This window comes from Centropristis striata, chromosome 11, assembly GCF_030273125.1.
Source record: "Centropristis striata isolate RG_2023a ecotype Rhode Island chromosome 11, C.striata_1.0, whole genome shotgun sequence".
NCBI classification, from domain to species: domain Eukaryota; kingdom Metazoa; phylum Chordata; class Actinopteri; order Perciformes; family Serranidae; genus Centropristis; species Centropristis striata.
Window position 1 is genome coordinate 26,947,353 of NC_081527.1, and position 23,699 is coordinate 26,971,051.

Below are 23,699 nucleotides of genomic sequence, written 5' to 3' on the forward strand. Positions count from 1 at the left end.
GAGATGCGCTTTTTACATGCAAACACCTCCTCCACTCTGACTCCTCAGCTCTGGGCTCCATATGTTGACAGCAGGAGGAGTCCGAGAGACAGCGGGCTGCAGGAGGCGCAGGAGGAGCAGGAGGCGGAGGAGGAGGAGGAGGGGGCGGGCTGGTGGGTGGAGAGGTGGAGCTTCAGGATTATTGTGCACCGGTCTAACTGACTGACTGACTGACTGAGTGAGCGTTTCTAAAGTTTGACCGGTTTATTCTTTCGTGCTGCACGTTTGAGTGTTGACCAAACAACCAACAGACAGACCTGAGGACACAGAGGACACAGGGACACACAGAGACACACAGAGGGGAGTCCGGGCTCCAGGAGGAGAAGACACCAAACTTTTTTTAAAGGACTCTTGTTGTCTCTCCTGGAGCACTAACCCATGAAACAAAGAGTAAATTTACTACAGTAGCTCCACTGACTGACTGACTGACTGACTGTCTGTCTGTCCTCCATCCTGCAGACGATCAGGAGGAACACCATGGACTAAAAGTCTCGGATCTGCTTCCTTTTTGTTTGTGCGTGGACTCACACTAACAACACATGAGTGGGACTGACCGGACGCGCGGTTTCCATACAGTAAATCCTCGGGGATTAAAATAACGAGGGCGATGGATAATTTCTTCACAGAGGTAAGACGCCACCACTCAAGTGTTTCACTGCTTCATTCATGCAACATGTTGGACTCACTGGGCTCCAGGAGCTTCAACACTTCATGTGCTGATAACACTGATGATCCCTATGATAAATTTCAGGATGCTTAGAACTATTGAAACTTTTAAACATGCACTTTAAACCTGTGTCATTGTGTTTCGGAGCAACTCATGGAGCAACAACCTAACTTTTAATTCTACTTCTATTATTGCTATGGCTCTTATAAAGGATACAAATACCATAAAGTGCAATTAAATGATTATCAACTCAGTACTAAGCACCAGAACTACTGTATCATGGAAATTAACTGTGACAAAAACACAGTTCAACACAATAAAGTCAACATAATCTCACTACTATGACTTCCTACTGAAGTAGCAGAGGGGTTTCATTGGAGCAACACACACACACACACACACACACGTATTGTAAGACCCTATGCGTGTATGGTATGGATATATCAGAGGGACTGAGCTGGTCAGACTGGGGGTTGGACAGGGTCCCAGTGGATCTGTGGTATTTCCGCACCTCTTTTCTAGTTTCCTCCAGGAAAAAAATGTGCTGTAAAGCTATTAATAGAAGTCTGAACCTGGGACCCTCAGGGAGTGTTTGATTGGCCAGCAGACAGCAGAGAGCCTTTTTATTAAATGGTTGTATGATGAAGGACAGTTTGAGGTTTTAGTTTTTGTTTGCAAACTGTGTCATGAGGCAGCTGGGGACAGTTTTAGATGATTTGAATCCAGTGTTTGATCATTTCAATGCAAACTTCTGTATAAGCAAAACCCATCTATTCTCTGGGAAAAGGTACCATTTTATCTCCCTGTGAAAACATCCTGTTATCATATTAAGAGCTGAAACACTTAGCCAGTTAATAATTAATCAAGTGACAGAAAGTTAACACTGAATTGTTCTGATAATGTGTTATTTCTTTCACTCTCCTATCTGAACATCCACTGGTCCTCAGCTGTGACGTCTGCTTTGCTCGGTCTTTTATGTTCATAAATGAAATATCTTTCAGTTTTTAGACTGTTGTTTGGACAGATTAAGACATCTGAAGTAGTCAGCTTGGGCTCTAGGACGTGGTGATGGAAGGACGTGTTTCACTGTTATCAGTTATTTCTATTGTTGTGTAGAACAAACAATGAATTCATTGAACAGGAAAAAATCATTAGTTGTTAAAAAGTAAGTAATAATCTTTGGCTGGTTACTATATGAACAAAACATGTTTATTTTGCACCAAAAAGCAGTTTTTCTATGTGTTTGTATCCCTGGAATAATCTCAGTTTGATTGAGATATAACTATGTGTGTGAGGTGTGTAAACAAACCAACAGGTGGGTGGTTCAGGTGTGTTTATCTTCCATGATATTAAAGCACATTACAGTCTGTCAGGTGGTTACTCCTGTCAGTCTCAAGCTCCTGCTGTGTAAATCTTCCACAAAGTTTGACTCACAGCTAATAAGCATTCTTTGCGGTCGACTTACGACATCAGTATCCACACCTCTGTGTGATGACGCCAGCCAGGTAACGGCAGCTAACCTGAGTCATTCCTCAGTGTTTTTTTTCCTTTTGGGTCTGCAAGCCTTTAGGAGAAGTGCTTGTCATCACAGCAGAAGTTTAGCTGACAGACCGGCTCTGGATGAACCACACTGAGACACTGAGAGCGATTTCAAACCAGTTTCTCCTCAGGTAATAGTGTAACGGTTAGGCAGCTGAACAGTTCTGCTTCCTGGTTGAGAGACTACCTGCTTTCTCATTGGTGTTCGTGCATTTTCAAAACCCTGTGAGGCCAAAGGTCACAAGACTCACTGAGCTCATAGGCGCTCGTGAGAGCATTCAGGCAGAGTTAAACAAACACTCTGAGATTTAAGGTTTTTTTCTCTGCTGCAGCAGAGCAGAGCAAAGCCGAGCCGGTCTCATGACGCTACATCTGGCTTTTGAGCTCTCCCTGGAAGTCCTGTCGAGAGAGGGAGAGAGAGAGGGGGGGGGGGAATATTTGTGAGTGCCAGAGGCAGGCAGGCGTGCACAATAGTCTCAAATATCGGCCTGCCTGCCTTTATATCTGCCAGCTAATCGCAGCTGAAACAAAGAGCCCAGTCTTTAAGGAAAAGGGCATTTGACAAGGAAGTAAACCAGCTTCCAGCCGCCGCAGATGGAGGCCGACAGTTTGAGAAGAGAAGGAATTTGAACTGGCAAGGAAACTGGAGTGTTTCATATTTATATTGAAGACAGTTTAGGTGAGGGACCCGCAGTAACTGGAGGCTGGACAAAGACACTGTTGACAAAACTGTCCTCCTTGAGCTCACTGTTTACCCCCCGAGTCAATACAGAAACACTTCGACACTTCTGATCACTTCTGATCATCTGTGCAAACTCAGACCCACAAATGGGCACATTTTGATATGAGTAAATTCTTTGTGTGTGATCATTCACTGCTGTTTGCAGGAAGCTTTGTTTTGCTGCCTGCTGTCACTGTTTTAGCAAGTGGTGGAATAAAGTCTGGTGTACACTGATATTTCTCTTCAGGGGAAAAAAGGAGACTGTAACTGGCAATCCAAACCTTAGAATGAAATAAATAAACACAGTCAGTGATCAGCCATTTATCATAGAAAGAAACTGTAAAATCAGGCATTATTGGCAGAGTTAGAACTTTCTGACGGTCCTTGAACAGATCATAGGTTATGCAAGTTTCAGTTCGAAAAAGTTATACAAACGAAGCTTAAAATGTTGATATTTCTGTCAGAATCACTTGATTCTATGTGTCTTTTAAAACATGTCCAAAAATAAAGCGTTTGCACTAACCAGATCCTGTTAAAAACATTAAATTCTGCTCCTCAGAGACACTGTGAAGACATGATTGATTCTGCTGAGATGAACGGTCACGTGACAAATATTCACTGGAAATCGGTTTACACAGAGCAGAGAGGACAGGAAAGGCTAGAACATGACAATTATAACTTATATGAGTACAATATGTGAAAAAAAAAAACATTTTTGAGAGGTTCAGAGGGTTTATACAATTGTTTTAGGAATGTGTTATTCTAAGTATATGTAGTTATTGTAGTGGCTGTGTGTTTTGGAGCTTGGAGAGGAGAACCCTAGTTATTAATATCCCAGGAAAACAGTACCTCCTTTTTTGTCATGCAGTATTTTGTTCCATAGAGTACTAATAGTTGTTCCTTAGTGTCTGAAGTCTGAGAGGTCTTTCCAACAGCCTCACTTAAATGAAATGTTGTACTGAAAAGATACAGCAAAGCCCATTGTCCCAAACTACAGAGACATGAATGTGTCGACAAAGACACTCGTCTCTAATTACTGAGCTGCAGCCAAAACAGTCTGGACCGAGTCAGTCCAGGGACTATAAATAGAGTCTGACTGCAGATTTTCATCACTTTTTAGGAACATGAATCAGTTTTCCTGTCCAAAAACAATCACTCGATATACTGCAGAGCTTCTACTGTGATGCAGAGAAAAAGCTGCCAGACATAGAAACATTTGAGTGTTAAGGACCAGCACAAGTGAGCAGCATACTATTTAATACTCATTAAACTGGTTTAGTCCAGTTGTGGTCTAAATGCAGTTTGAAAACCACATTCACTAGATAATTATGTTGAGTACTGACATAATTACCTTTTAAAAACCCCAAACCTTTTCAGTATTTTTGTATGTTACCACGTTTACCAACCCACATAGAATCCCAGAGAAATTAAGAGTTTTTGCAGAGTGGAAAACCTCTTAAATGGCATTTTGAAACAATAAAATTCTCCACTAAAATCAGCAGCTGCTGGCAGCAGGATGAGGCAGGTTTCATTCAGCTTCACAGTCTGACACCCCGGAGGCTGCACAAGAGAAAACCCTAGTCTGTGGGTGCCACTGACTGGCCCAACTCCAGTTTTTTTATATCCAATGAACGGGCAGCAGCGGATCAGTTTGTGCTGTGAGGCAGCAGGACCTGCAGTGTGTGTGCTGAAGGAGTGTGTGTGTGTGTGTGTGTTGACACAGTGGAGTCAGACCGTTGAGCCTGACACAAGGTTACAGGGTTTGTTTTTATTTGAACTGGTGGGCGTGGTGCAAGGTCGGCTTCACCTCTCCACCAGTCAGAGAGCGGGTTTTCTCAGGTGTGGGTTTGCAGTGATCGCTGTCAGAATAAATGATTCAGGAACACAGATAAGTAAAATTATACATCAGAGGAGCAGGAGATCAGAGTGGCTCTGATGGTAGAAACACTGCACACTGCACACCTTTGTTTTGAAATGCTTTTTTAATGCATTCACAGCTCTATTAAAGTTCCCAAAGCTAAGTAAAGTCTTTTAGAAATTAATTCATTATCTTTAACCATTTATCTGAACTTGGACTTGAAGATTGTAAAACTGTAATCCGCTCCGCCGTAGCGTGTCCATCTACACTGCCAAGACACAAAACTCTGCTCAGATCTCCTCACGTCACGTATGTGTTTATGTCACATACATGCTCCAGTACAGGAAAATAAACAAACATGTGGGATTATTTCCATGCGTGGGACCTTCAAGCTGCTCTGGCAGCTCTAATAAACTTATAGGAGTCTTTCCACCAAATGTACAGGATATGTACAGATAGTATTAGTGAACAGAGAAGGATCTGGAATTACCTCTATCACATTTTGGATGCACCAATTGGTGGGAGGCGAGCCAGACGGCTTTGGACGAGACCTGGGAGATCTAGTGGATGGTGAAGAACTTTGTGGAAGGAGTAGCTGATGAAAACGCGTGGCGTGAAAACTTCCACATGCCCAAAGATGCTCTTTTCGCTTTAAGTGATGCTGCCTGTCATAGCCAATCCAATTCACACACTTTAGCGTCACCGTATGCAGCAGATTTCCTCCTGAAACACTCGTCTAAACGCGGAATAAAAAGTGAAGACGTGATGTCACTTTTGCGTCTTCTGTTCAAACCGTCATCATGTAAACGGAGCCTCATTCACTCCTAGGCGGAATTTAGAGTCAGCATTAAACCTAAACTGCATGTTTTTGCACTGTGGGAGAACCCATGTTGAGAGTAGAGCAGATTTAAACATGCAACCATTTGAAATGGTCCACAATCCAATTGTCTAGACTTGCTTGCTGAAGTAAAGTTCTGACTTAAAACTGACATTTGTATAAAAAAGTAGCCGGACAGCCAGATCTACCTCCACAGCTGCCACCATTATCATTCTGCTATCAGGGGGGAATCGCTGTAGTGTGGTGGTTTTTCTTTATTGTCTTGGCAGCTTTAAGCACCAGATGCAGAAATGTTGCTCCTGCAAAATATAGTAGAGATAAAGAGGAGGAAAATAGCACATGAGAGACATGACCAATGTGAGGCTTATAGCAACAGTCTGCATCCGCTGAGTCAGACTGGTCGGCTGTTTAGGAAAAAGATAGAGCCTGAAAACTCTGAATTTTATGTCTCAATACGTTGGAAATTCTCCGTGTCCTATTTTATAGCCGTCCAAGTTGGCCAAGCTGCGTTGCATTTAAGTGCTATTTTGTTAGAAAATGATCTGTGGAAGACAAATGATCAGCAAACATGAAGCGTTACGGCGGCTGCAGTTTTGGCAGTGTGAGCTGAGAGCTGGCGACGAGCTGCTCAGAGGTTTGAACTCTGCTGAGAACTTCTGCTTCATGGCTGTAATAAAGTCACAGTTCCACAGTTATACTTCACTTTACTGTGAGAATCTGATGGCCGCACCCGTTAACCTGGTCATGACACTTCCAGCACTTCATATTCTTTCACACTTTTCTTCTCCCACAAGCTTCGGATATCTGCATTTCTCATTAAAGCCATAAAAGTAACAGCCCAATCATAGACGTTAATAGGCTCCCCACAACAAACGGAAGCCCTGCTCATTTGAAATTGCTTCATTTGAGTTGTACGAGTCTCTGTGCTGTGTCAGAGCGTCCCTCCCTCCCTCCCTCTGTGTGTCTTTGGCTTGTTTCAAGCTGAAACCTGACACCTGCAGAGCAGCCACAAGGATCTGAAAGGAATTTAAACAGCTTGCAGATTTGTCGTTGTGTGTGCTGCAGACACTCGGAGGACAACTGTGTTGTATGTACAGCTGAAGTGTTGCAGTCGGCTGCGTTGTGTTTTCAGGAGTCTCTTCAGGTCATCTTGGCCACCAACCAATCAGAGTCAGAGGAATCTCAGCGGCAAATAGGTCTCCTTTTCATACCTGATGAGTGACTCTTGTCTTAGTAGAAGGAAAGGCAGTGCAAAAGAAAAAGTCAAACTACAGCAAAACATCTCAGAAATGAACTATGGCCGAAAGTATGCAGACACAAGTGTGTGACGATTGAAGACATTTTTGACCCTGAGAACTGCAATTTGTCAAACGATTCTAAACAAACAGTCCACTCACTTTGTAATTCCAAAATTTTGACCACATCTCACAACCTTCCTCACCAGTGTTCCTCTGCGTTTTCGTGGTGATCTATATTTGGAAATACGTTCACAACACGTGTGTTAACCATTTCTTTAAAGTCGTGACTTTGTGTCAGGGACAGTGGCGGTTCTACACAGGGGCCTACAGGGGCCACTGCCCCTGTGAGGAAGCCCTTGGCCCCTGCTGTGGCTCCTGCGTCAAATTAATAATAAAATGATCAATTTATAATGATGAACGGCGGAACAATTCTTACCTATTTTTTTGTTCAAACAATATCTCATTGTTCAAAAAAGGAACCAAGAATGTGTACATTGTATGATGGTTTAATTGTGCAATAAAATATTGCATATATATATATATATATAAAAAGATCATTCTGACTGTACAGCACTTTCAAAATAAAAAAAATAATTGTGCACAAAAATGAGAAATGTCATTGTCGTATAAAAATAATTGTTATTGGTAAGCCTCATTGTTTCAATCAATGTATTTGTATCTTCCAAATATACTTAAATGAGATGTTTAAATGAGCTAAAATAAAGATTTTGAATGCTTAAATATCATCTTTGCCATTTTTTAATATGCTAATGTGCCCCTCTGATTAAACACTGGCCCCTCCTTGGCCCCCACAGTAAAATTGGTCTAGAACCGCCACTGGTCAGGGACAGTCTCCTGAGGAAACAAGAAAGGAACAAACACAAACAGTTGGCACAAAGTTGGAGGAGTACTGCTTAAAATATGATAGTATGCTAAAGAGTCCAACACAAACCATAAGAAACTGGGCTGTCCACATACTTTTGGCCACATAGTGTAAAGGTGAAGTTGAATCTGAGCTGTGGCTGTTACAGTCTTGCTTTCTTGCCTTAAAATTTCAAATCAAGTTTGCAAGAAAACTATTCTTTAGCACAGTCACATACAGTGAGCTGGTATCTTATTTCTCACGTCATTTTAATGTTTAGGAAAAAAACGAGTTAGAGCGAGTCAGCGAGCTCGACCGCCGGCCTGGTGAGTCTTTTTTATCCTGCTGCTGAAATAACACCTTCTCAAGGAGGCAGACACTCTGGATGTGAGCCAGCGCCGCCTGCACTCCATCTTAAACTGGTTTCACAGCTCTCAGACGGCTGTATTTGGGGCAGAGGGGCGACTGTGACTGTGGGAAATCAAACAAAGAGCTCCAGACCCAGGCCCAGACAGGAAAGGAAACCTATTCATTTTAATTTCCTTCTCTGGCCGCACTGCTGAATGCATACTGAAATTCTCATTTAAATGTTTCATATTAATAGCAGCACCATGGTGGTGACTCAAGGAGTGCAGGCAGGTTTGTAGGTTTTCAAATGAAAAGTAATGCACTGAATTTTGCAGGTGTTCCATGGAATTTTGTCAGTTTACGTTGCATACAGACTATGGACACATGGTCAGGAGCGGAGGTGATTGCATGAAAACCCAGGACTCTGTCCAAGAATATTCTGCCCTAATAAGCCTAACTGCAGTAACTACGCAAAGGGTTAAACTGAGAAAAACTGCTTTAAAGATTTTTAACGTTTTTTAACTGGCCAGCCAAATGGGTTATAGGTAGGTCAGTGATATGACACTTATTTCTACATGTATTGATGATGTCATTTCAATGCTCAAAAATCAAGATCATTTATTTGACCTTTGACCCCAAAAATGTAGTTACTGCACTCTGGTTTTGCTGTAAAAGGTTCCAATAGTAAAGCAACACCAGGATGCAGTAAGTACAATGTTGTTGTCTTCTTTCAGCTTTTATATTTTGTTTTCAGTGAATAAACATTTTCAAATTTACTTTGTTATAATTGTGTTTAAAACGTGTTTAAAACAACTCTATAAAGTAATGTTGTATTTTTAACTGCGATTTTTGTGTCATTATCTCTCTGAAATAAGGCAAAATTGGAATCTAAAACTTAACAGACATCAAGGAGTTCATTTTTAGTTATAACCCAATTTCAACCAAAACTGTAGTTACTGCAGTTAGGCTTTGTAGGCCAGTATAGGTGTTCATATCTCATGCATGTCCTGTTGGATACTTGTTTATTCATGTTCTAGGTCACCAACATAACGCTGTACAGTAGTAATGTGATTTTACACCTAATCCTGTTATGTTTTCCTGACCTGAAACACGTGCATGTGCATCAAAACATTACCAACGTGTTTAAAACTATATTATACAAACCAGGTTGCAAATGTTAAGAAATTATAAAACTTTCAGCATTAGAGGAAAACACACTGCTTCCCAAACTGACAACAAAGTGATGAATTTGTTTTACATTTTTTGTTTAATGGTGCTTCACAACAAAATAGTTTCTGTCTAAACTAGAAACTAAAAAGACACTTTTTTATTCCTGTTTACACCAGGAATTCACCGCAACTGAGGAACCAAGAAGTCAATGCAATTAATCAAATAGCAAAAAAATGGCAAATTCTCGTGCGGTTTCTGACTTTCTGAAATTATTGCTGGGAGAGTTCCTGTGGTGAAAAGGGGCTTAAAGCCATTTTCTTTATTAAAACCAGTTTGTCAGACAAAGCAAACATGACCACATCACCATCACACACAGTCCTTGCTGAAACCACAAGCCCTCTGTGCTCTTCTTTTAATGAAGAAATAGTGAAGCCGCTGCAGCATCATTGCCTCATCTTCTCGCTGGTTGCATGATTGTAATCCTGCAATTCTTCTCCTGCATGACCTTGTAATATCACAAGAACCCAGCTGCCGTGCAAGATAACCATTGACTCTAGTTTTCAGATTTAAATGTTTTAATACGTATGGAGGCTCCCAGATGTCTTCCTGAGATATTGTAGATTAAACAACAAGACAGAGCCATAAACAGCCACACTAATTTCATCACAGCACTGTCACATACCGAGGGATTACTTCTTTTAAGATAAGATACATTTTTGACTTGCTCCACAACAATGTCGCCCAGGTTCTCGTCTCAGTTTGTAGGTCAATCCATGATTTAGGCGCCACAATAGCAGCCCTGTGTATGTATGTAGGTCTGCGTTATTGTGATAAAGAGGCCGTCATGGTCCACCAGGTCATTTTATTGTGCTGCTCAGACGGAGCTCACACATATGTTCTGACTGTAAACGCATCAGTTAGAGGATTAGGTCTGCAGGATTAGTGTTAAAATTGTCTTTATTTGTTTTTATTTTAATTTCAGAAAATGTGCAATCTCCTTAACCTGTTTAAGCTCACTCACAGCTGTAATTCTTTAACGTATATGGAAAAATACTCATTGACGAACATTTTTTTGTGACTTTTATTAAACAGTTTGAATATTACATTACATTATGAAGATAATGCCATTTCCTTGCCATTAAAGATTTTAATAAGAGAAAGAGAAAGAAAAAAGAATAAAAAGGGGGAGACAATACAGATACATAAAGACAGTATAATTCACAGTAACACCTTATATGCGAGCAAGTAATGTTATGTCAGAAAGAGAACCAATAAGGCGTCCCAGGCCTGCACTGTAAATGCTCAGCGCTTTGTGTATGACAGCCAGTCACCTTTCTAAAAGAGCAATGTCTCTAAAGCAATTTAGCCATTCTTTTGCTGATGAGGTGTCTGGGGAAAACAATGAGTATATTATGGTTTTCTTAGCAGCAGTCAATCCTGCAAATATAATTTTCCTCTGTGCAAATCTGGTATTGCCACTAAGAATGGAGTCATCATTGAAGTAGAGGGGGATGCACCGGGATGGGAACCCCTAAAATATTTTCAAGGCACCTATGCACTTTGGACCAAAGGCCAGACACAGAGGGGCATTCCCAAAAAACATGAAGATATGTGCCAACATTGTTCTGATCACATTTTGTACAGTTGGGATCATCTGTCAGTTTAATTGTAAAGCGTCTGTATGGTGTGGCATAAAATGTATGCACAAACTTATAATGAATAAGTTGATGTGCTGGATTATTTGATGATATGTGTATGTTCCAAATATTGTCCCAGTCCAGATCACAACCAAGACCCTCTAGTTCACGGTTCCAGGAACTGATTATTCCCAAAGGTTTGGAATTTTTGTAGAGCAGGTCTTTGTAAATAGTGGATACTAATCCAGTAGAAGGTGTTTGAGAGGAAATCCAAGTGTCCAGCGGATGAGAGTTGACGGACATTTTTATACAGCATGAAGGAACACCAACAATAGCTGAAAATAAATGATGATGATGTGGAAGATGGACAGCTAGTTGCTTAACTTAGTTGCATCCAGCATCTTGATGGTATAATAACACCAAAGATAATGACTTTATCATTAAAAAATGTTTTTACACCATTTTAGACAATTCATTGTATTTAAAACCTGATTTGGTGCCATAATATGGTGCCAAATTTAACACAGGAAACTGAGTTATTGTCCTCATTGTAAAATATTTTTTTATAGATAAAAAGATGATCCACTAGAGTGCCCATGTCACGATATGGAGAGTTTGATGAAAGAAATGTGACTTGTAAAAATCATTTTTTTCCAGAGTCTGATCAACACAAACTGAGTCACAATTGTTTCAAATTGTCTTGAGTACAGTATTAGTCCTGCTGGAGTAATCCTTCACTCCAAGTCTTGAGTTTGATCAGCAGGGACAGTGTTTCTCTCCCTCCATCCATAATTCTTTGTGTCTTCTTTAGCGTTTCGTCACCTTCCTCTCCCTCTGTTCTCTCCTCCTCTATTCTTTCCTCCTCCGGCTTTCCATAAAGTCTTCACTTCCTGCCGGATGGCTCTGAAACATTCCTCTGGATCCCGACACTTCCTAACCTCTCCCTCTCTCCAACTCCCTCCACATGTGTTCGTACAGAACATGCTCTGTTTCTGCTGCACAATCACTTCTAGATTAAACACAGTCATCTTATTAAATGATCAGCTTTCTTTTGGTTCTGTTACAAAGATTAATGTGAACGATTCCCTTTTTTGCCAATCATAGTCCAAAACTCTGTGATGTGGAAGCTTTATTAAACATACTGAGTTTAGTGTCCAGCAGGAAAATGTTTTGAAATACACAATTTTTGCATATCCATCAATTCTGTTTTTTTCCAACAAGGGAAAATGAGGGTGGCAAAAACATATAAAAAGAGTATTTTTATGTCTTAAAATAGGTCAGGTTGAGATCTTTCAGGTTCACCTTCTAGGTGTCCTCTAAACTTTCAATCCCGGGAAAGTTCTTCCAAATGTGCTCAGTTGTTTTGGGGTTGGTTCAGTTGTCATCACATTATATTAAAAACAATAACAAGTCTGGCAGCAAAATTTACCAAATACTTACCATCAAATAACGGTAAACAACTTTAAGTTATTTTACAGAGAATAACTTTTAAAAATGCTGATAATATATATTTAATATCTTTATTCTGACGGTCAGTGTTTAGCGACCATTGCTGCCGAAGTTTTTACAGATTTATTTATTTATTTATTTTTGTTTTACTTTAAAAAAACAAAGTTGCCATTCTTTTTACATTCGGCAATATGATGTGTATTTTGTGTATTTATTTTTATTTTATTTTATTTTAACATATGATTCGCTGTAATTTACCATTCAAGACTATAAACCAATTCAATAATACTGTTAAAAATATCTATAATGTCCCATTATATTAATTACAGATTTTAACTTCCATTTCATTTGCACTTGTGAAAAAAAACTTTAAATTATTACAATAGATTTATGGAAAATCATTTTTGCCAGTGTATGTAAGTCCCCATTCGTTGCAAGTAAACTGTAGTTAAAAAATAAATAAAATACTGGTGCACCTTGATGTATGATAATGTTGAGGTGAAGCCACCTGACCTCAGCATGACCTCCTGTGTCACTGTGTAATAAAGCAGAAACGGCATTAAGACGATGTTAAAATCCATCAGTTCTGCTGTATGTGATGTGTCTCCACGTCAGTCTGACCACATACTTACAGTGCAGCTCCGCAGTAACACGGGAGCCTTCACTCCGCTGCATCAGAGCTCATTTCTTGGTTCAGTGGCTGCAGAGGCAATATTTCAAAATCCAGTAAAATGAGTTTACGTCTGAGACGTTCTCCTGACACTAATCCCTCGGTGGCCCGCTGCGGCGAGGTGCCCCGCTGCTGGAACGGTCAATTAAAAGCATGAAGGAAGTTTCTGAATCTGACCTTGTTTGATTTATCTGTGTGTCACTCTGCTGCAAAAGATGAGCATTGTGATCGGTGTGCTTTTACCTTATTTTGATGCAATTTAATGTCTCTTGGGACCAAGATTCTGGTCAACATTTATTTCTGGTTTAACGGTTCAAAGTTTGATCTTTTTATTCATATAAAATTATTGTTTTTGTCAACGATGTCTGGTCAAGCAAGCATAGATAACTGCTTCAGTTCCCTGTCAGAGAGGCTGTCTGAAGGCAGAAAAGAGAAAAAAACAGTAAAGACTTACTGTCAGATAACATTAAATTATTTAACAGATAATTTCTATAAAAAATAGAGAAGATACAGTAAATATCTGTATAAATTTTATATATATATATATATATATATATATATATATGTATATGTAGAATAACAAACGTTTTTTTACTTTTGACTTTTTACTGTAATATGACGTTAAGTATTTGGCAACTTTTGCTGCAGGACTTTTTACAGTTTTTTTTTACAATTTGTTTTTACATTCAATTTAAAGTTACATTTAAAGCCCTTGAATCATACTGTATTTCAAAACAAACAACAAACAAAAACTATAACATCCCATTATATTTACACATTTCTACTTCAATTTTATGGTTAATATTTGTAAAAAAGAAAAAAAAAGAAAAAGGAATGCCAACCACCATCAGAAGATAACTGGACAAATAAAATACACCAATAAAATTATGAAAACAACAAGCTAAAAGAAAAGCCAAGATGACAAAGTGCTAAACAACTGAAGGTTTCACTGAGATTTAATCTGCATGTTCTCACCTGCACACACTGGGATTGTGTTTCACCTGTCATACACACACACACACACACACACACACGAAAAGTGTGCAGTTGGCATTGCAACTTGTTTTGTCGTTTCATGTGCAGAGTGATGTGTTGTAATTCATGATTCATACACATACCTTAGGGCAGTTTGCAGTCGTCACACACACTGCATTGTATTATACACAACTACACACACACACACACACACACACCCACCCCAGCCCACAAATAAAAACCCATCCACAAATGTCACCTGGCCCACAAAACTGTGATGATTTAATAGAAACACCTGCAGGAAGGAAGATGTCTGACTTTTTCCATTCCCTTAAAGAGTGTAACAGTCTTTACAGGCCAACATACGTCATACATGTCTGTGTGTTGTGGTACTCTGATGTCTTCTCAATCACAAGTTCAATTTCTCTGATGAATATTTTTTTTTAAATTGTGAAAGAAAATGGGATTTATATATAAGCACTTTTCCAAGTGCCCACAAGTGTCACAAATATTGGGTAAAAACAGTTTTCTCCACATATTGTACATATTGAAGTATTGTCATGTTTCCAGCCTCTCCTGTCCGCTCCTCTCTGCTCTGTGTAAACAGATTTTCAGTCAATATTTGTCACGTGACTGTTCATGTCAGCAGAATCAATCATGTCTTCATAGTGTGTCTGAGGAGCAGAATTTAATGTTTTTAACAGGATCTGGTTAGTGCAAACGCTTTATTTATGGGCACGTTTTAAATCACACATGTAGAATAAAGTGATTCTGACAGAAATATCAACATTTTAAGCTCTTTTTTGGTCACTTTCAGTTTCTTTCTATAGTTAACCTTGTATTTTTAGAGGTTTTTTTTTTTTTTAAAGAAAACATACTTTTCAAACCCCCCTGCAGGTTTTAGGGGCTTTAGGGTTAAATTTATTGTTATAAATGTATGTGATCCTTTGGACTAAAGGACAAATTGTGAGGAGCACTTAGTCCGGACTGTCTCACGAGTTAAATCAGGGGGGAAAAGCTGTGTATTCCACTGCTGAAGTGCTCTTGAGCAAAGCTTTCAACCCTGAGCTGTCCCAGTGTAGCTGCTCTGTGGCCGACAGCTGAAGACTTCTTGTAATGATCACAGCGTAAAACTAACCTGACGCTGTCAGATGGTTTGTTAAACAGAAACTGTAATTGGAAACAGTTCAGGAAAGTGCAGACACCTTAAAAATACTCTGAGAGGTGTCTGAAGGAACCATCTGTCTATTACTGTTGGAAGGGGAGCAAAAGCCTTCAGTGCTGCCCTCTGCTCTTCTTTTAATGCAGAAACACTCTCAATTTCTGATAGAAATGATGCTGTTGCAGCATCTATGCTAACCTCTGCAGGAGCTGCCATTGTTGTTTATAACTCCAGCTCCTGCTGACCTGAACTCCTTCATTCATATAAAATGGGAGGGGGGAGAAAACCTTCTCCCAAAGCACTTCCTCATGTGTTGTTTTGACTGGATATTTCCTTGTGTTGTACACTGTAAAAAATGTCTGCAGATTTTAGGGTGAAAAACTGCTAAACCATGACAGTAAAAGACGTAAAATGATATATGGGTTAATTCAGTTTCAGTAACAATGAAACACCGTAAATGTATATATCAGCCAAAACAGGTTTTTTTTTTTACATCAAAAACAAAAAGATTACTCCACTGTAAAATACACTGGCACGTGTTTGTATCAAAAATTATACTGTAACATATATACAAGCCATCATTTTTCCATTTATTTTTTATAAAATACTTTTTCTAACTGTTAAATGTACTAAACACCATATCTCTAACAGAAATATACTGTAATATTTAATGGTAAAATCTTTAATACATGCAGCATTTATAAAGTATTTTCTTGTCAATTATATGGCAGAACAGCGTTTCTTTTCATGGAAAAACTTTTAATATTTTATGGTAAAAAATGGAATAAAATGGCAATCTTAAACATGAAATCAACAGTGCTAATATAATTTTACCGTGATATTAAAAAAGTTGAACCGTATTTTTTACGGTAAAGTTCTGGCAACCATAGCTGCTGTTTTTTTACCGTAAAAAAATAAAAAAATTTTTACAGTGTATGAACTCTTGTCTGGTTAAATGAAATTGTAACATTGTAATTTTAGAGCAAACAGTCACCTCTGTGCCGTCACAAACACGTACCTGCCTGTAGCCGAGGAGCTCCTCAGAGGACACTGATTGGTTAGAACCTGCAGTCGTTCAACTCAAACACATTATTTGGAACCTGGCAAGATGTATTTACAACCTCAGGATCCTGCAGTTGTCGTGTGAGCTTGCGATTTCACGAGAATCCAGCTGCTGTGCATGGTTTAGTTCAGGTGTCGGCAACCTTTACTGAATGATAAATGAAAATTGAAGTGTTAAGAAATATTTCATTTCATATAATTTTGGTGTCACAGCCACAGGGAGCCACTGCAAATGGCCCGAAGAGCCACATGTGACTCCAGAGCCTCAAGTTGCCTACCCCTGGTTTAGCTGGACCGGGCTGAAAAAGACAACTGTCCAACATACAAAGGACTTATAAATCACATTAGTTATTGTCTCAGATACATAGAGTTTTGTTTCTGATCAGATCTGGAAGAGATGTAGGAGGAGGGTTATCTGATCCAGGACTCTGTGTTGACAGCAGCTTCCTGGAAACCCCCGTCCACACACACACACACACACACACACACACACACACACACACACACACACACACACACACACACACACACACACACACACACACACACACACACGCATACACACACATACACACACAACATAAAACAAGTGCAGGCTGGGCACAACCCGAAAAACCAAACATCCATTTCCAGTAATTAGCTGCTTCTCATGCGATCCTGTTACCTTGTGAGTGCAGGTCTGCTGCTCTGAGTACTCACATCAGACTATTTTTACTTCGCTGTTCGGAAAATGTTCAGTCATTATGTGATTTAATGAGCTGATTGATTATTCTTTCCTGGAGCCAAAAAGACAATCAGAGCATCTCCTCTGCTCAGACATCACAGAGTTATTGTTGGAGTCCATTAGGAGTTATTACATTTTCAATAATCAAGATCGCTTTTGGAGTTACATATTTAAGTGCTGTTGTTTCGTTGGCTGAAGGAGATAAAAGGCAGCAGCAAACTTTTATTCCCAGACGTGAGAAGTAGCTCAAGATCTGTTTAGTTTACTGGAGGATATCTACTCTTGGAGTCTTTTACTTTCACCTCTTTTAAGTTTAATCCTCTTAAGTCAGTGAAATCATGGGCACATTACTTCTTCATGACGTCACAACACAAAAAACATGGCGACGTCGTCACCTTCCCTCTAAAGGACTAGCTTGGAACTCCAGTTTTTGTTTGATGATGATAACCCAAATAAAACAGACATAAGGTCAAATATATTTAGTATAAAATATAGAAATTATATGTTATATTTGCAACCTGTAAACACATTTGCAACATTTGAAACTCATTGAGCGTTAATGTTTCGAAAGGGGGAAAAAACATCATGATTTTAAAAATCTGATTTTAATGTTTGTTGTTTTTTGGTTTCTTTTGGGTTCAAAATGTTGATCCAGTAAGTCAAAGTTTACATAAACATGGTGGTGTAGTGGTTAGCACTCTCGCCTCACAGCTAGAGGGTTGCCGGTTCGCCTCCCGCCTGCGGCTCTTCTGTGTGGAGTTTGCATGTTCTCCCTGTGTCAGCGTGGGTTTTCTCTGGGTACTCCTGCTTCCTCCCACAGTCCAAAAACATGCACTTAGGTTTAATTGGTGACTCTAAATTGGCTGTAGGTGTGAATGAGAGATGTTAATGGTAATGAATAAATAAGATTGTGCAACAAATTAAAGTATGATATGATGTGATATGATATGATATATGTTAAATTTGAATGTTACACTTTTTTTTTCAAGTGGCAGAATAAAAAGTATTTTAAAACTGGACAAAATAGCCCAGGACTCCAAAGGGTTAAATACTGTGCTTTTTACTCAAATATGATACTTGAAAATCACCAAACATTGAGATTCGAAGCTCAATCTTGATCTTAGAAATATTTTGATAGTTGCATTAACAGTCTTATGCAAAAAGGTTTATTCATAGAATGTCTGGAGCTTTCGATCATATCACATGATCTTTACCAGCAGAGGAAGTTGTCATAGAGGTATTCAGATTAACTCTCACGGTTTGTTTTGCAGTTAAACACAATCCTTCATTGACATACTTCTCTAGTGACTAATGCTGATAAGCTCATCTATGGAATGCCCCATTATATTATTTCGAAACAGATTTTTTTTCTACAGTGAGTAAGAAGTGACAGCTCTGTGCTTTATCAGAAAGTGAGCAGTTGAATCAGCCGATAAAACTTGCTTCACTTGCTCTGAACAAAACCTGCATTGAATAATCAGCAGAGCTTCGCTGCAGCCTGAGTTCACTCACAGCCTGTCATACTCTCCCTCCTCCTCCCTCTGTCACTGCTCTCTGGCAATAAGGTCAGCAAGAGATGGAGTCTGAGTTGGAGCACACGGTTAAAAAAAAACTGTTGTTTTTACGTAAAAAACCCAGTAGCTGTGGTTGCCAGAACTTTACCGTAATAAATAAGGTGCAACTTTTTGTAATATTATGGTAAAATGATATTAATGCTGTTGATTTCCCTTTTAAGATTGCCATTTTATTCCATATTTATTGTAAAAAATAAAACACTGTTCTGCCATATAATTGACAAGAAAATACTTTATAAATGCCGCATAAATTAAAGATTTTACCATTAAATATTACAGTATATTTCTTAGAGATATGGTGTTTAGTACATTTAACAGTGAGGAAAAGTATTTTTTACAAAAAATAAATGCAAAACTGATGGCTTGTATAGTGTATAGTGTATTTTACAGCGGAGTAATGTGTTTAGAATAAAATAAAACTGTCAAAAATACTGTTTTTGCTGATATATACATTTACAGTGTTTCATTGTTACTGAAACTGAATTAAGCCATTTATCATTTTACGGTCTTTTACTGTCGTGGTTTAGCAGTTTTTCACCATAAAATTTACAGACGTTTTTTACAGTGTACAGTCTCTGCAGAACTGAATTAAATAAAAAGTGGTCCGAACGGAGTGTGCAGCGTTGAAATAATTCAAATGCGAACTGCTTTTGAGCTACAGCAAAGTGTAAAGTGAAGGTTTTGTAGATTTGAACAATCAACTCATGTCTCAGTATTTGTATTTCATCATGGAGACGTTTCTGCGTAACAAAACAATAACGACATTCTCATGAATGTCGTTATTGTTTTGTCTCTTTTCAAGGTTAAGAATGAGCTTTTAACCTCAAATTTAAGTCCATGTGGTCCTGGAGGTGTTACTGATCATGCAGAGTTAAACTGTTGATGAGAAACCAAAAGCTTCCTTTCGTGTGTGATTGTTTTGTGAACGTATAGGCAACCTCAATGACAAACATGTAATCAGTTTTCAAGCAAATCCGTCCCATTTGTATGTGTCCTCATCAATCAGACTGAACTTCTCAGTGTAGTTTCTTGATCCAAACACAATGTAAAGAAACAGACATACTTTATATGTCTGATTTACAGCGTTTCAGCTGTTCGTTAGTCAGAATACACAGTTTGTTTTTGTTGGGTCGCTGGCGTAAACTCAGGATGCCTTTTGCTTGATGCAATTTCATATTTCTAAACCATAAATGAATCTAGTATTTCCCACAGGAACATCCTGCTGATATCAATCCACATTTTGGAAATGATACTCTAAGCTGCATAAAGACATTTCTTCTCTTTCGTCTGCATCTCTGATTAATAGCAAGAAGATCTAATCGAATAGTAGATCAGTTCTTTATCTTTACAAAGATGCATCTTCTCAAGCTGGGACAAGGATTGATTTATTGTTGTAAAATAACAGCAAACTAATATTTGAATGTGTGTTGTAAGTCCAAGCTTCTCTATTTTTGCTGTTGTGGTAGCCAGTGCAGATGAACATGCACACTGCAAAAAAGGTGTGTCTAAAAACAAGATAAAAACACTAAATCTGAGGGAAATGATCTTGCTGCATGGAGAGATAATTTCACTGGACAAGATTTCTTAAATTAAGATTATTAAATCTAGACATAAGCATGTTGAACGCTTAAAATAAGAAATTAACTCTTAAAAGAAGAATTATTTGGTTCTAACCAAGAAAAAAACCTTTAGATTTAGAAGTGTTAGATAATTGATCTTGTTTTAAGAGTTAATTTCTTATTTTAAGTGTTCAACATGCTTATTTCTAGATTTATAAAATCTTAATTTAAGAAATCTTGTCAAGTGAAATTACCTGTCCACGCAGCAAAATCATTTCCCTCAGATTTAGTGGAGTTTTTTGCAGTGCAGATCACATGTACTGCTGTCCTGTTCTGATGCTAGTTACTTCCTTTAAAATGTTAAAAAAAAAGACAATTTCTTGATAGTGTCTTGATGAAGGTTGTGTCTCTGTGTTTATGTTCCCTGATCAAGACTGGATGACTGACCTCTCTTTTGCTATGTGTACCATTCAGTATGTCCCACAGTGTCATTACACTGTGTGAAATATGGTGTTTTAAATACTTTGGGGTCTTGTGTGATTAAATAGATCCTTCCAGTGTGTTTACACATGCACAGCAGAGTAATTCCAGCCTCGCTTCGCCACTTAACCCAGTTCTCCACCGACCGAGCCGGCAGAGTTATTAGATTGTCTTTGCGAGTGCACTCAGTGACTTGACACTTTTCCAAAAAAGCCATAAAGTCATTAGGAGCAGTTAAAAGCTCTGTGGGCTGAAGCGTGTCCCACCATCAGGCCGTTCTCACACTACGCCAAGCAAACAGCCCCGGCCAGAATAAACAAGGTTATCTGTGCAGTTTAGTGGGTCAGGCTGCTTCAAAGGGATTTTATACCTGAAGATCAAGGCTTGTTTCCTAAAGTCCGATCCGTCTGAGATACAGATCGTTCAGAAATTAGAGGCGGCATGGGAAAATGTAGGTCAGTGAGGACTGAAAGGGATAAGAGGAAAATCTCATTTTGATTGAATATAAGAAGTGGCGTGCCTGGTTTTCTCAAAACAGCTGAAAGACTAGACACCCAAACAAAGAAGAGTTGGTATAACATTTACCTGAAGAGCATTGAAACTACCATTTAGCTGATGTTTTTACATGCAGTTATTCAGCCATGCAGCAATTCTACATTAAATTAAATCTGACATGCTCGTTCAAACAAAAACAACCAAAGCCGTGTTTCAACTAGGCGTGTTTCGACTACAAGTTAGCCCCCAGAGGGATTTAGAGACTCCGGAGGTGATGTATGGTTTTCGCTGTCGCTGACTGTGTACAATGTCAGCAGCTGAAAGCAGCATGGCTAATTATACACAGAGTCTCCGCTTGTCATAAACGTAGTGATTATGAATTAACGGGCATCACTAACTGTGTACAGAGTGTCTGGTGCTTGTTGTAAACAAACAGAGATCGCTAAGTGAACACCTCCTGTAGCAGCAGCACATACACACTGTACGGCTACAGAGCTAACTTTAGCTAACTGTAGCTAACTGCCGCTAACAGCGACTCTTCTTAACAAGTCCACTCTTTCTTACTCTTCTTAACAAGCCTCCGGCTCGTTAGCGGCTCCTTAAGAAAAGTAAGAAGGAGAAGCTGGATTTGTCTCCAGCCGCTTTCCTGAAAAATAGTCTCTAAGGGGGTCTGAAAAGTTGCTAAATTTAGCAAAAAAGTCGCTAAGTTGGGAACACTGCTTTGCCGGCTTTCACAAATGGCGTGTGTTGTTGTTGTGTAGAGTATTACGTCACATCCTACTTAATAATCTATCCAATCAGTAACCAGGCTGTTTTCAGGGGAGAAAAAAAGACCCTGCTCTTCTACAGGGACTAAAAAAGTCCAGACAAAAGTCCGCTCCGGACTGCTCATATTCAAATTAGGGGCGTTTCAGCGAGTGAGACCCGCCTCATTCCGGGTATTGTCCGGCTATTACCCGGTAGTGGAAACAGCCCTCAAGAGAAAAGTCACAGTTGGCTTCGATTCCTGTCAATGAAACTTTTGACAGGTTCACACAGCCCTAGTACACCACTGCAACATGCACAAAGACTGAGAGAAAAGTTGCATCTTCAGTCATATTCTGAATGTTTTGTTGACGTGTGTTGTAAGGAGTTTCTGCAAAACAGTTTTTCCAACACGGCAAAGCAGAACTAGTTTGTGTGAAATATGAGTGGTATAAATGGATTTCCACACAACAGAAGTGAATAAAGGTGTGTTTGTGTCTGTTAGTTGGTGATACAGTACACAGATCTCCTCGTCTGCTCAGCTTACTGCGGATTTTCCTCTTTTTTTCATTCCTGCATGCAATAATTAAAACAAATCCCCAGTGCAGAACAATGTCAACAGTCTGTGTAAACCTGTTTTTAATGCACCAACGATTTAACAGCCACTAATGTCAGTTACTTACAGGAAGCTGCAGCTGCTTCATAATGAAACTTACCATAGTTAAACTGTGATGTTTGTATTAAGAGAAGCTCTGAGGAGGGGAGTTGAGAAATCAATGATCTTGCCACTTGAAGGAGTTTCCTGTGACTGCTTCACAATAAAATCCACTCTTGCTTTTAATGTGAAGCAGCAGCAGTGGAAATATTCAGTTTGTATTAGCAGTAACTTAATGAGTCAATAGAAGAATCAATGAGATTAAATTGTGCTGCAACGTTTCCTGTAATTTCCTCTTAAAAATCTCAATACATTCAGTAGCCATTATTACTGAATACTGACTATAAATAGCATTAAAATGTGGCCTGGTTTTACTAAAATTGAACTTAAAACTTAAAGAACCAGAATGAAAACAAGCTCCAGTCCTACTCACATGTGTCACCACTTGTCAGGTCAACTTTGAAATACTGCTTTAATTTGTGTGGCCTCACAGTGTTTCTCAGGGTAAAACTGACCTTTTTTTTCTACAACAAGGCTTCTGTTGTTTGTCCCAGAAGAAAAGACAGAAAGGGAAAGACAGTATTTATATTCTACCCGTTCCCTTCGCTACGAGTCTGCAAAACCAACGCCAGGCGACCACAGCTGGGCAACACATGGCAGCTCTGGCCTCAGCTGCCAGCCTGCAGCACACACACACACACACACACACACACACTTAATACATGTAACTGTATGTGCACACTTTTTTCTCCATTCTTACTTTCCCACACTTGTACAAACAATGTCTTAAACATGCACTCATGCACACGCTGACTTCCACACACACACGCAGCAGGAGAAAGTAGGTCAGGTGAGCTTTTGGTCATTTCCCCCCTTTATGGGCCTAAGTGGTCTTTAGTGGTGGAAACCGGTCTGAGCCTGGTTTGTTCGCTGTCCGGTCAGCGTTGATCCTGAGCTGCAGGTCTGCTTAAAGTTTAAGGGTCTCTGCAAACATCCAGTTTCCTTCTCTGGGCCCAGAATTCCTCTCTTCATGTGAGTTTGATTTGGCTTGTTTGCTGCAGACGGCGGCGGAGACAAATCTCTCTTCATGCATGTTTGTGGTGACTAATGAGTCACAGACAAGACATTTGCTTAATCAAGAACTCATTTAAACGGATGCAGTTTTGCATTTTTGTGACTTTTTGATCATGTTTAAAGGTCCCAACCTTGAATTTTACATATTTTCGAATCCCA

General features: G+C 39.3%; 1 protein-coding gene across 1 annotated transcript in view; it reads left to right on the forward strand.

Moving 5' to 3' along the window:
- Nucleotides 1–200: 200 nt before the first annotated feature.
- The window catches only part of myo10 (myosin X), a 174,510-nt gene continuing 151,011 nt past the window's right edge, over nucleotides 201–23,699 (forward strand). Inside the window, exon 1 of the mRNA XM_059343807.1 lies at nucleotides 201–667. Coding sequence (XP_059199790.1) covers nucleotides 647–667 — 21 coding nt within the window. The 5' untranslated portion in view covers nucleotides 201–646. The remainder of the gene's footprint in view (nucleotides 668–23,699) is intronic.